Source organism: Otolemur garnettii, unplaced genomic scaffold, assembly GCF_000181295.1.
Source record: "Otolemur garnettii isolate 467f Iridium unplaced genomic scaffold, OtoGar3 scaffold00151, whole genome shotgun sequence".
Lineage (NCBI taxonomy): Eukaryota > Metazoa > Chordata > Mammalia > Primates > Galagidae > Otolemur > Otolemur garnettii.
Genome location: NW_003852546.1, coordinates 1,439,539 through 1,451,213, shown reverse-complemented (window position 1 = coordinate 1,451,213; position 11,675 = coordinate 1,439,539). Strand labels below are relative to the sequence as shown.

The window sequence follows — 11,675 nt, the reverse complement described above, 5'->3', positions numbered from 1 at the left end:
CTTGTAATCTGATTTTTGGTCAGCCAAAGCAAGTTTCAGGGAGACTATTCAGATTTTAATTTAGAAATAAGAATGATGCTGAGAACATTTATATTATGAAATGAATTTTTATTTATTTTTTTTTTTTTTAAGACAGAGTCTCACTTTGTTGCCCTCAGTAGAGTGCTATGGCGTCACAGCTTACAGCAACCTCAAACTCTTGGGCTAAATAGTCTCTCTCTTTCTTTTTTTTTGTAGAGACAGAGTCTCACTTTCTCACCCTCAATAGAGAGCTGTGGCATCACAGCTCACAGCAACATCAAACTCCTGGGCTCAAGGGATCCTCTTGCCTCCACCTCACAAATAGCTGCGACTACAGGCACCCACCACAATGCCTGGCTATTTTTTGGTTGCAGCCATCATTGTTGTTTGGTGGCCCAGGCTGGATTCGAACCCGCCAGCTCAGGTGTATGTGGCTGGCGCCTTAGCCTAGATATTCTCTTGCCTCAGCCTCCCAAGTAGCTTGGACTACAGGCGCCCCCCACAATGCCCGGATATTGTTTGTTGCAGTTGTCATTGTTGTTTAGCTGGCCTGGGCCGGGTTCGAACTCACCAGCTTCAGCATGTGTGGCTGGCACTGTAACCACTGTGCCATGGGCGCTGAGCCAGGGGGTTTTCATTTTCTATGTGGGAGTGACTTTGAGGTTGTTAGAGACTTGAGAAAGCCTAAAACACCCAGAAAGGAGAGAGATGACAAGGGTTACACACAAAAACTTACCAGGTGGGAAGTAAGAGTTTGGTTGAGGTTAAGAATTTCTCTGTGGTAACAGTTAGGCTACTGTGCCAAGATCTCTGACAGCTCCTGCCAGCCTGTGTGCAGGCGCAGAAAAGACAGGGAGTTGGTTTCAGTCAGGAAGGAGAGAGGTGGAGAATGCTAAGGACACTAGCAGCAGGCAGGTGATGATGGGTTGGTGGCCGTGGATCCAGGCTGGGGCGGGAAGGGTGTGCAGGAAAGAGAAGGGAAGAATTTGCTGGCAGAAAAAAAGAAGGCAGAGGCGGACTGTGAGCTCTGTACAGGGTACTGTCTGTGAAATTCCAGGCTGTGTCTCTAGTGACTGGCACCTGCTTGGGATGGGGTTGTCACTCAATGAATAGTTAAATAAATGAGCTGAGAGCTTAAGGAAGAAGAGGTTTCAGGTAAAAGGCAGGTGAGGTGGAGGTAATGGAGAGAGCTTCAGTACTGTGGTCACCGTGGTTGTGATTTAGGGAAGGGGTATTTCAGGGGCAGGTGATAAGGCTGGTGTGTTCTTGTGGTGGGATGGCTGAAAGAACAGAGAGGCAGTGTTCGGCAGGCAACCCACAGGAAACCATTGGTCACCAAATGTTGGGTGCACAGGTGGCCTTTAAGGAGGTAAAGAGCATTTCCCAAACTGGGATCCTTGGACCTCTTACATCTGAAACTGTGGGGGGCGGGATCCATGAGTTTATTGGAAGTGAGGACCTTTGGACCCACTTCAGCCTCCTGGGGGAAAAGTAAGCATAATGTGACAGAATTGAACCTCAAGGAGCAGGAGTGTTTATGGGATGGGGAGGGGTCAGGGGATAGGGTACCCAGTGGGCATGGATGGTGGCCCCTACCATCCATGGAGGATACCAGATACTCAAGTTAGAGATATCACGGCCTGACGGGCCCATGTGAGCAGGGGGCCAGAAGGATGGGACCTTAGCCTAAGAGGTAGCTTCTGCTAGAAAGGAGGCCCTGGCTGGGCAGTGCAACCTGATCCTTTTCCCTTGGGCCTGGGAAGAGGGGGAGTGCCCACACTGAGCACCCTGTCTTTGGGAGAAGGGGTGGGGGTGATGCATGGGACTGTGGGACTCCCTGTATCCAGTTCGTTCTCTGTGTCCCTCTTGGAACAGCAAAACATAGTCTCATACCTTCAGCCCCTCTTTCTTCTCAGCCTCTCCGACTGATTATCAGTGCCCTGTCTCTGTGCTCCATTGGCACAGTCCACTCCTCAGCCACCCACTCTTCAGCTTCAGCTCTTACAACCCGACTCTCAGCCCTCCATGGGTTCCTCTCAACCACTCCTCAAGGGCTATTCTCCGAGGCCCATACTCCACTGTCTGCAATACAGCCACCTCTGCTCAGCCCCCTCATTCTGGTCCTCCATGTGCATCACCATGCTCACGTCCCTTTACACACACACTGACCCCAGGTGAGAAGACCCCCGTCAACCCCAAGGGGAATCCCCATCCACCCCTCCCGGGGGCCAGGCAGCCAAGGCCTGGCGGCCCCCTAGTCCGGCGGTTCCGCCCCATCCAGGCAGGCTGAGTCAGGCTGCAGGAACTGGGCGGGGGGCAGTGTCGGGAGGAGCCAAAGGTGGAGCCAGAGCCGCTGGAAGAGAGCGCAGCCCAGCCGGCCTGCACCAAGTGGCCCTGGGCCGGCGGGACGCTGGGGGCGAGCAAGGGGGGCTCTTTGGGACCTACCATGAACGCCAAGAAGAGAGGTAGGACCTAGCCTGGGGCTGCGAAGGCTATGAGGCATGCCCCAGAAGGTGCAGGCCAAATTCTGGGGTGTTGGGTGCGTGTTTTTCCGGAGCCGGGTGAGGGGTCTGCCTAGGATCTCTTCCTACCAAGGGCAGGACCGAAGGCGTGCATCTGTGACTCAGTTTCCAAGTTGGAGCCGCAGGAAAGAGGGGGTGGGGCCCTTCTCGGCATTGCGCCCCACTCTGGGAATCCCCCGGCTGGCAGGCGCCGGGAGGGCTCTGGCGTCCTAAAGCCTGAGAGCTGTGAGGGCTGGGGGAGCAGTTTACACTGGGCAGGCAGATGGCAGGCCTGTCGGGCAACTCTATAGGGCTTAGTGTGTACCGCACCCGCCCCGCCGTGACTTCCTGCAGCCTCCCAGGGTGCGGGCACCCCAGCTCCTGATCCACTTGTGGGGGGAATGTCAGGGGCAGGACTGGAGAGGCCGCCCCGCCCCCGGGTAAACTGGCGCTTCCGCACATTCTTCCCGCGCCCCGCCCCTTTCCTGCCTCTTCCCAGCCGGAGGAGGGTCCCCTCGAGACCCCCCCCTTCCTGCTCTCAGAAGCAGGCGGAGCCCGCACCTCGGCAGGAAGTGGGGGCCGAGCCGAGGCCACGCTGAGTCCGAGTCGGAGGCTGAGACGCTCGCTGCTGCCCTGTCATTAACCCCGGGCTCGCGGGTCTAAGAGTACGAGGCCAAAGCCCACTGGGGCTGCTGTACCTGATCACCAGGAGAGACCTCCTTCAGCCCTGGAACCACCGGGCTGTGGGGAGTGGGCTTCAGGGACTCGACTGGTGCTGGACACCATTCTCCCTGCCGCCCCTAGGGAGTCCCGCACGGACTCATTCCATGATGTCCTTGTCTGTACGGCCGCAGCGCCGCCCGCTCAGCGCCCGGGTCAGTAGGAGCCAGTCGTTCGCAGGAGTCCTCGGCAGCCACGAGCGGGGGCCCAGGTAAGAGAGCCTATGGGACTGGGTGTGTAGTGAGGGTTTGGGAGACTCCTACTGGCCTCTTTCTGAGGACAGCCTCTTCTTCAGGAATTTACCGGTCTTCAGCCCGCCAGGGCCCCCACGGAAGCTCCCTGCGCTTTCCCGAGTATCCAGGATGTTTTCCGTGGCTCACCCAGCCTCCAAGGTGCCACAGCCTGAGCGGCTGGACCTGGTGTATGCAGCACTTAAGCAGGGCCTGACGTAAGCAACTCCCTCCCCATCCCTTGCCCCAGGATCTCTCCTCAAACCCTCATCTCCTTTCTGTTAATAGGAACCTTCTGCAGCCCTATCTCCCTTTCACTGCTGCTTGTTCCTGTGCATCTTGAGACTGGAAAGGTAAGTTAATTTTTGTTGTCACCTCTTTCCTCAGGGCCTACTTGGAAGTGCACCAGCAGGAGCAGGAGAAGCTCCAGGTGCAGATAAGGGAGTCCAAGAGGAATTCCCGCCTGGTAAGTGATGGGTGGTAGGGATGCCCTGGGCTAATGCCCCCCACTGACACCCCACTCACCTTCCCAGGTTGATGAGCTGTATTTGTGGAGTGAGGGACTGGGTCCAGCCAGCTTTGGGTGATGCCTGGGCTATTTTCTGGGGAGACTTAGTTCAGGTGTGAGTAGGAAAGGGAGGGTATCAGGAAAGGCTTATTTGCTGTGCATGCTTTCTGCTTGGGATCAGTGCCTGCTCATGGCATCTTCCAGTGTTACAGATCTGACCCAAAATACATGAATGACAGATTATGTTGTAATTGCACTGAAGAGAGAGGTGCTTCTTGAGGAAGAGCTTAGGGCTCCTAGAGGTGGATGGAGGATGAATGGGCAGAGAGAACCATGCATAACGAGGCCCAGGGCTGCTAGAAAAGGGATACCAGGGAAGAGGTTGGAGAGGGGTTGTAAAGAAGTCTAAGGGACCACCAGATCTGTGTTAGCAGCATGCACTATGCAATCATCCAGGAAAGCAGTCAGTCCCTGCCATATCTGGAGTGGCTGTGGGCTGCGATATGAGGAAGGTTGTGGGGAAGGGGAGCGATGATGGACCTGGGCAAGCAAGTGCCTCTGCTGGTCCTCTGCTTACCTCCTAAGTGCCCTTCTCATCCCCCCGCAGGGCTTCCTGTATGACTTGGACAAGGTGAGTATATAGAGCATTGTGTTGAAAGGGATTGATTCATGGGGAGGGTAGAGGGCCCTTGACTTTAGGCCCCTCCTGACCCACCTCTCTCCCAGCAAGTCAAGTCCATTGAACGTTTCCTGCGACGACTAGAGTTCCATGCCAGCAAGGTATGTGTGCAGCATGCATGCAAAGTGGGGTGGAGGATTGCATATCATAAAGAGACTGGGAGATGGAAGCCCCAGGGTGCACAACCCCAGTGGTGATCTCAGTCCCCCCACTGCTACCCACTTACCTTCCCAGATTGATGAGTTGTATGAGGCATACTGTGTCCAGCGGCGACTCCGGGATGGTGCCTACAACATGGTCCGTGCCTATAGCACTGGGTCCCCAGGGAGCAGAGAGGCCCGGGACAGTTTAGCTGAGGCCACTCGGGGACATCGGGAGTACACAGAGGTAAGGGATGGGTACCCATGAAGCAGAGGCACAAGTTGTGGCAGGGCTGGTAAGAAGAGACTGATTCTTAACTACCTTCTGTCCCTGCCCTCCCAGAGCATGTGTCTGCTGGAGAGCGAGCTAGAGGCACAGCTGGGCGAGTTTCATCTCCGGATGAAAGGTACTGAGTCATGGGAGCAGGTGGTGGGAGTGGAGGGAATATGCTCAAGACCTCCCAACATGGCCTGTCTACTTCTTCCTCAATTCTTAGGGCTGGCTGGCTTCGCCAGGCTGTGTGTGGGCGATCAGTATGAGGTATGAAGTTGTGCAGGGAAGGGCTGGGAAGGCAGGATCATGGGACCACGGGCTGCCTCATCCTGCCTGTCCCCCCAGATCTGCATGAAATATGGGCGTCAGCGCTGGAAACTACGCGGCCGCATTGAGGGTAGTGGGAAGCAGGTGTGGGACAGTGAAGAAACCATCTTTCTTCCTCTGCTCACGGAATTCCTGTCCATCAAGGTGATGTCCCAACCAAAGACCACAGAACACCATGGTCCTATGAACTCCTTGTGACCCTCATGACCTTGAGACCCTTACCCCTAAGACCTCAAGGCTCCACGGCCCTGTGAATGTGTGACCCATGACCTTCATGATCTTTGAGGCCTTGAGAACAGTCTTTGTGACTTTATTACCTCTTGATTCTGTGAATATTTGACCCCCTAAGGCCTATGACGCTATAACACTCATAACTTAAGTGACCCTCTCGGACATCTGTGATCTCTGGGCTGTCAGACAGCTTTAAGTCTCCATGTTTCATTACTATCTCATAAGCTCTAGGCAGAACCAGCCCTCTGATGGCACATGATCTTATGGCTCCTGCACCCTGTGACCCTCCCCCATATACTCTTGGCTACAGGTGACAGAACTGAAGGGCTTGGCCAACCATGTTATTGTGGGCAGCGTCTCATGTGAGACCAAGGACCTGTTCGCTGCCCTGCCCCAGGTTGTGGCTGTGGACATCAATGACCTTGGCACTATTAAGCTTAGCCTGGAAGTCACATGGAGGTTGGTGGGACTGAGGGGTTTGGGGACAGGGCCAGGAGGGCTGTGGCACCTACCAACAGCTTCTTCCTTCCTCAGCCCCTTTGACAAGGATGACCAACCTTCAACTGCTTCTACTGTCAACAAAGCCTCCACAGTCACCAAGCGTTTCTCCACCTATAGCCAGAGCCCACCAGATACACCCTCACTTCGGGAGCAGGCTTTCTATGTGAGTTCAGGCCCAGGCCTCACTATTTCCATGGGCTCCCTGGGCATGGTCCTGAAATGCCCTTTTCTTTCACCCAGAACATGCTGCGGCGGCAGGAGGAGCTGGAGAATGGGACAGCATGGTCCCTGTCATCTGAATCTTCTGACGACTCATCCAGCCCACAGCTGTCAGGCACTGCCCGCCACTCATCAGCCCCTAGGCCTCTGGTGCAGCAGCCCGAGCCCCTGCCCATCCAAGTTGCCTTCCGTAGGCCTGAGACGCCTAGCTCTAGGTCCTTGGATGAGGAGGGCGCCATGGCCCCAGCCCTGGCAAATGGGCATGCGCCCTATAGCCGGACTCTGAGCCACATCAGTGAGGCCAGTGTGGATGCTGCCTTGGCTGAGGCTTCAGTGGAGGCTGTGGGCCTTGAAAGCCTAGTGCAGGGACCTAGCCCACCTGTATACCTAGATCCCACCCACAGGGAGCACCCTAGTCCTATTCCTCCTGCCCTAGACTCTGGCCACTCTGCCACAAGCCCTACCCTTGGTACATCAGGCCCTGCCTCTAAATTTACAGACCCTGCCCCATCTCTAGACTCAGTTCAGGAGAACACAGACTCTGGTCCTTTGGAACTGCCAGGCCCTACCCACACCACTACAGACTCTACCTATAGTGCCATAAGCCCTACCCACAGTGCCCCAACCCTCACTCACACTACTGCAAGCTCTACCTACCACAAGCCTATGATCTCTACCCTCACTACTATAGGCCCTTGCCCTACTATCACAAGTCCAGTCCAGACCACTGCAAGCCCCACCCATACCACTGCAAGCCCTACTCACACTACTGAAAGCCCCACCCACACAACCAAAAACCCCACCCATACCACCACAAGCCCCACTCACACAGTCACAAGCCCCACCCCAGCCTCTACTACCTGCATTCAGCCAGCTCCCAGAGCCCTCAGCACTTCTGACCAGAGTCCTTCCTGTTCCAGTCGGAAACCCTTCACAAACCCTGTGCCAGACCTCCCGGAGTCCATCATTCAGAGGCTAACCCCCCCTGCCTCCCCACTATCCCCTCTGCCCCAGCATTCAGACCTCACTCTGGCTGTGGCTGCCCAGGCCCCAGTCTCAGGGGAAGCTGGAGAGACTGGGGACAGGAGGCTGGAGGAGGCACTGGGGGCCCTAACAGCTGCCCTGGATGACTATCGTGGCCAATTCCCTGAGTTACAGGGCCTAGAGCAAGAGGTGACCCGGCTGGAGAGTCTGCTTATGGTGAGGAGGACTGGACTGCTGGACTGGGCAGGGGCGGCACAGGGAGGGCAGCCAGGCAGTGGCAGCAGCTCTTGCCCCTTTCACAACCTCAGCAGAGACAAGGCCTAACTCGCAGCCGGGCCTCCAGCCTTAGCATCACCGTGGAGCATGCCTTGGAGAGCTTCAGCTTCCTCAATGAAGATGAAGATAATGATGGTCCCAGTGACAGGTGAGGGGGCTAGGTGAGATGGGAATGGAACTAAGTGAGGGAGAGGACAGGCAGGGAAAGAGATGAAGCAGTGCTAGGTAAAGGAGGAACAGGTGAGGTGGGAGAAAGGCAAGATGAGGGAACAGGTTGGGGGGGGGGCAGGTAGAGTACATGAGGATGGACTTGCTGGCAGTTGCACCAGTGCTCACCCCTTACATGTTCTTGATGCCTATGTCTCCAAACCCATCTGTGTCCCCAGTGCTTCTGACCACCCTTCTCATCTCTACAATGTCTGCCTCCCCTGCTCGTCCCCATCAGCTTGTGAGCCTCCAGCCCCTCCTCGTCCCCTTCACCTCACCTTGGACCTACCCTATGAAGGAGCTCCTTCAGTGTCTCACCATGCACCCTGGGTTCCCCAGCACCAGCCCCGTCTGTCTCAACCATACCTCTCCTGGAGGCCTCGGGTCCTGAACTGTCAGTCCCGGAGTAACCTTCACCAATTCCCAGTTGATAGTCCTGCTCAGTCCCTGCTCCCTCTGCTGCTGCCTAGGTCACGGCCCAGTGCCCTGTGCCCCTTGCAGTCCACTTTTCATAGAGCATCCTGCCTGCACCCTTATTCCCACCCCTCCCAGCCCCAGGTACCCCGGTGGTCCTAGCCAGAGCTGGCACAAGGCATGCTGACTCCAGAGACTCCCTGCTACTTCCTGCTGTTCCCAACCCTTTCTCCTTCTGGAAGTCCTCTGTGAACTTACCCATTATCTGTTTTCTGTGCTTCATCTGTTCTTCCACTCTGGGTGGAGGGAAGTTTAATAAAAATAAATACTGTTGACCTGGAAGTGATGTGTGCTCTTGGGGCGGTTGGCCTCATTTTTCTCTTAGGCTCCCAAGCAGCCCAGAGGCCGGGGCAGAGGACAGCCTAGAGTCACCCAGTGCCCGCCCCCTCAGCACAGGGTGTCCAGCTCTGGACTCCGCCTTGGTCCAGCACCTGTACCACTGCAGTCGCCTCCTGCTGGTGAGGCTAGTGATATTCCTCCACCCTTCCCTTGTAACCCCTTATCCCAGGGAGCCCTGCATTTCAATTCTGGCTTTTGCTGAATGGAGTACCTTCTAAATCAGTGGTTCTCAACCAACCTGTGGGTTGCCGGGACCCCTTTGTAACAATGAAAATACATCGTGTATATCAGGTAGTTACATTATGATTCATAACAGTAGCAAAATTACAGTTATGAAATAGCAACGAAAATAATTTTATTGTTGGGGGTCACCACAACATGAGGAACTGTAATTAAAGGGTCGCGGCATTAGGAAGGTTGAGAACCACTGTTCTAAACTCTGGCCCTTACCCCGTCTTCTCCAGTGCATGCTGGGATTTGTAGTCCCTGGGCTCCATCCCACTCAAGCCCTACCCTGAGGCCTGAGCTGGTTGGCCACCCCTGTTCTCCAGAAACTAGGCACATTTGGGCCCCTGCGCTGCCAGGAGGCATGGGCCTTGGAGCGGCTACTGCGGGAAGCTCGAGTACTTGAGGCAGTATGCGAGCTCAGCAGGCTATGGGAGATTCCTGTCACCTCTGCCCAGGAAGGTAATGGCCCTGTGGGCTCTGGTTCTGGTATCTGCCCTGAAGCTCCTACCTCACCCCACCTGCACCTGCCTGCTCTGTTGCTGACATATTCCTGCAACCTTCACAGTGGTACAGTTCTCAGCTTCTCGGCCGGGCTTCCTGACTTTCTGGGACCAGTGCACACAGGGCCTCGGCCCTTTCCTCTGCCCCGTGGAACGGGTACTTCTCACATTCTGCAATCAATACGGTGCTCGTCTATCCCTGCGCCAGCCAGGCTTAGCTGAGGCTGGTGAGTGGGCTGCCTACCTGCCCCTTCTTCCTTCCTTTCTTGAATCCCTAGAGACAGGGACCTCAGGGAAAGCCAGGTCAGCCACACAGACATACCAGCTAAGCACTGAGGGGAAACAGCAAAGGCTCGTGCTTTGGAGCAAAAGACCCAGGTAGGGTTTGGACAGGGAGCCCCTGGACCTGAGCCTGGGATAAGAACATTCTTCTTACTCTAAAAGTCTGAGTCCATCTAGACTCTGAGGCCTGTGATATTGCCTCCTGCAGTGTGTGTGAAGTTTCTGGAGGATGCCTTGGGGCAGAAGCTACCCAGGAGGCCCCAGCCAGGACCTGGAGAGCACCTCACCATTTTCCAGTTCTGGAGTTATGTTGAAACCTTGGACAGTCCCTCCATGGAGGCCTATGTGACTGAGACTGCTGAGGAAGGTGAGGCAGTGGCCCTTATCACAAAGTTGCTTGACCATACGGGAGGGTCTGAGGACATGAGGATGAGCTCTCCCCAAACTAGGAGGGAGGAGGTTGCCCTGTCACCTTGCCCCACCCCCACTTCTACTTTCTTTCAGTGCTACTGGTGCAAAATCTCAACTCGGATGACCAGGCTGTTGTACTGAAGGCCCTGAGGTTGGCACCCGAGGGGCGGCTGCGAAGGGATGGGCTTCGGGCCCTCAGCTCCCTGCTTGTCCATGGCAACAACAAAGTCATGGCTGCTGTCAGCACCCAGCTCCGAAGCCTGTCACTGGGCCCCACCTTCCGGGAGAGGGTGAGTCAGGCAAGGCTCCCTTGAGGGCAAGAGCTGGGGTCCCAGGCTCCCAATCTCCCAGTATCTGGCTAAATCTGCCCTCCCACCCTTACCTAGGCCCTCCTGTGCTTCCTGGACCAGCTGGAGGATGAAGATGTACAGACTCGAGTGGCTGGCTGTTTGGCCCTGGGCTGCATCAAGGTGACCCCTGCCAGCCCACTCTCCCTCTCTCTCTCCTCCTAGTACCCACACCCCTGAGCCTCTCCTGTCTGCTCCCCTGGGCCCACTTAATGCTCCTTCTTCCAATAGGCTCCTGAGGGCATTGAGCCCCTAGTGTACCTCTGCCAAACAGACACGGAAGCTGTGAGAGAAGCTGCCCGGCAGAGCCTGCAACAATGTGGTGAGCTGGGGATGGGAGAGAGGAGAGGTCAAGTGGAGTTCTGGGACATCTTGGCTGATGGGAGTTGGAGAGATGAGGCTAGAGCCAAACCTGACCCTATCCTCACATTACAGGTGAAGAGGGACAGTCTGCCCATCGACGGCTGGAGGAGACACTGGACGCCCTGCCCCGCATCTTTGGGCCCGGCAGCATGGCCAGCACAGCTTTCTAAACCATCCACCCACAGCTCCCAGCGCCCCTTCCCCCTACTTTCAGGGCTCACCAGGCACTGGCAGGGAGGGTGAGGGCTGGCTCCAGACACTCCTCCCCCACAGATTCTATCAATGAAAATCTAATATATTCTTTTTTTGCCCCTGGGGTTGGTAGATTCAGTGCCTGGAGTCAAGTGCCTCCTAGCCTCGGCTCAGCACATCCCTTGTCACAAATCAGTGTCTGGGGCCTGGCCACTCTGCCTCTACCCCAGTACATCTTTTGGTTTTGTATTTTATTTACAGAGTTTTACAGAATATAAAGAAGCAAGTTGCCTTTCCTACATGGCCTCCACTCCTGATCTTCTGTTCCCACGCCCTCTGGCTGATGCCGTTTATGACACTGGTGTGTCCAAATTCTGGCTGGGATAATAGCATGTGCACTTGGCCTGAAAATCTGGGTAGTAGAAAACACAGAGGCTAGAAGTTGAAACTGGGCCAGAAGAGAGCAGGGGAAGGTAGTGGTGGGCGTTGCTGAAGAGACCTAGCTTGCAGGCTGGGTCTGCTCTGGGCCTGGGAACTACAGACCCACGGTAGAGCTGAATCGTGAGAAGGTCCAAAGCAGTGGTTCTCAACCTTCCTAATGCCGCGACCCTTTAATACAGTTCCTCATGTTGTGGTGACCCCCAACCATAAAATTATTTTCATTGCTACTTCATAACTGTAATTTAGTTGCTACTATTATGAATTGTAATGTAAATATCTG

At 55.5% G+C, this 11,675-nt stretch overlaps 1 protein-coding gene across 3 annotated transcripts in view; it reads left to right on the top strand.

Annotated features, from left to right (window-relative positions):
* The window catches only part of RIPOR1 (RHO family interacting cell polarization regulator 1), a 19,337-nt gene extending 8,084 nt beyond the window's left edge, over nt 1-11,253 (top strand). The window contains exons 1-22 of one of the 3 annotated variants that reach the window (XM_023518912.1): nt 2,141-2,486; nt 3,327-3,453; nt 3,538-3,690; nt 3,860-3,938; nt 4,588-4,611; nt 4,707-4,760; nt 4,894-5,046; nt 5,143-5,206; nt 5,297-5,340; nt 5,419-5,544; nt 5,942-6,090; nt 6,166-6,295; nt 6,373-7,551; nt 7,644-7,759; nt 8,618-8,750; nt 9,183-9,318; nt 9,425-9,586; nt 9,850-10,008; nt 10,146-10,342; nt 10,439-10,522; nt 10,631-10,721; nt 10,835-11,253. In XM_023518912.1, the coding sequence (XP_023374680.1) occupies nt 2,468-2,486; nt 3,327-3,453; nt 3,538-3,690; nt 3,860-3,938; nt 4,588-4,611; nt 4,707-4,760; nt 4,894-5,046; nt 5,143-5,206; nt 5,297-5,340; nt 5,419-5,544; nt 5,942-6,090; nt 6,166-6,295; nt 6,373-7,551; nt 7,644-7,759; nt 8,618-8,750; nt 9,183-9,318; nt 9,425-9,586; nt 9,850-10,008; nt 10,146-10,342; nt 10,439-10,522; nt 10,631-10,721; nt 10,835-10,932 (3,477 nt within the window). In that variant the 5' untranslated portion in view covers nt 2,141-2,467 and the 3' untranslated portion in view covers nt 10,933-11,253. Of the gene's footprint in view, nt 1-2,140; nt 2,487-3,326; nt 3,454-3,537; nt 3,691-3,859; nt 3,939-4,587; nt 4,612-4,706; nt 4,761-4,893; nt 5,047-5,142; nt 5,207-5,296; nt 5,341-5,418; nt 5,545-5,941; nt 6,091-6,165; nt 6,296-6,372; nt 7,552-7,643; nt 7,760-8,617; nt 8,751-9,182; nt 9,319-9,424; nt 9,587-9,849; nt 10,009-10,145; nt 10,343-10,438; nt 10,523-10,630; nt 10,722-10,834 lie in introns of those variants that run through there. The other 2 variants (XM_023518913.1, XM_012811128.1) reach the window with 2 other exon arrangements.
* The last annotated feature ends 422 nt before the right edge of the window (nt 11,254-11,675 follow it).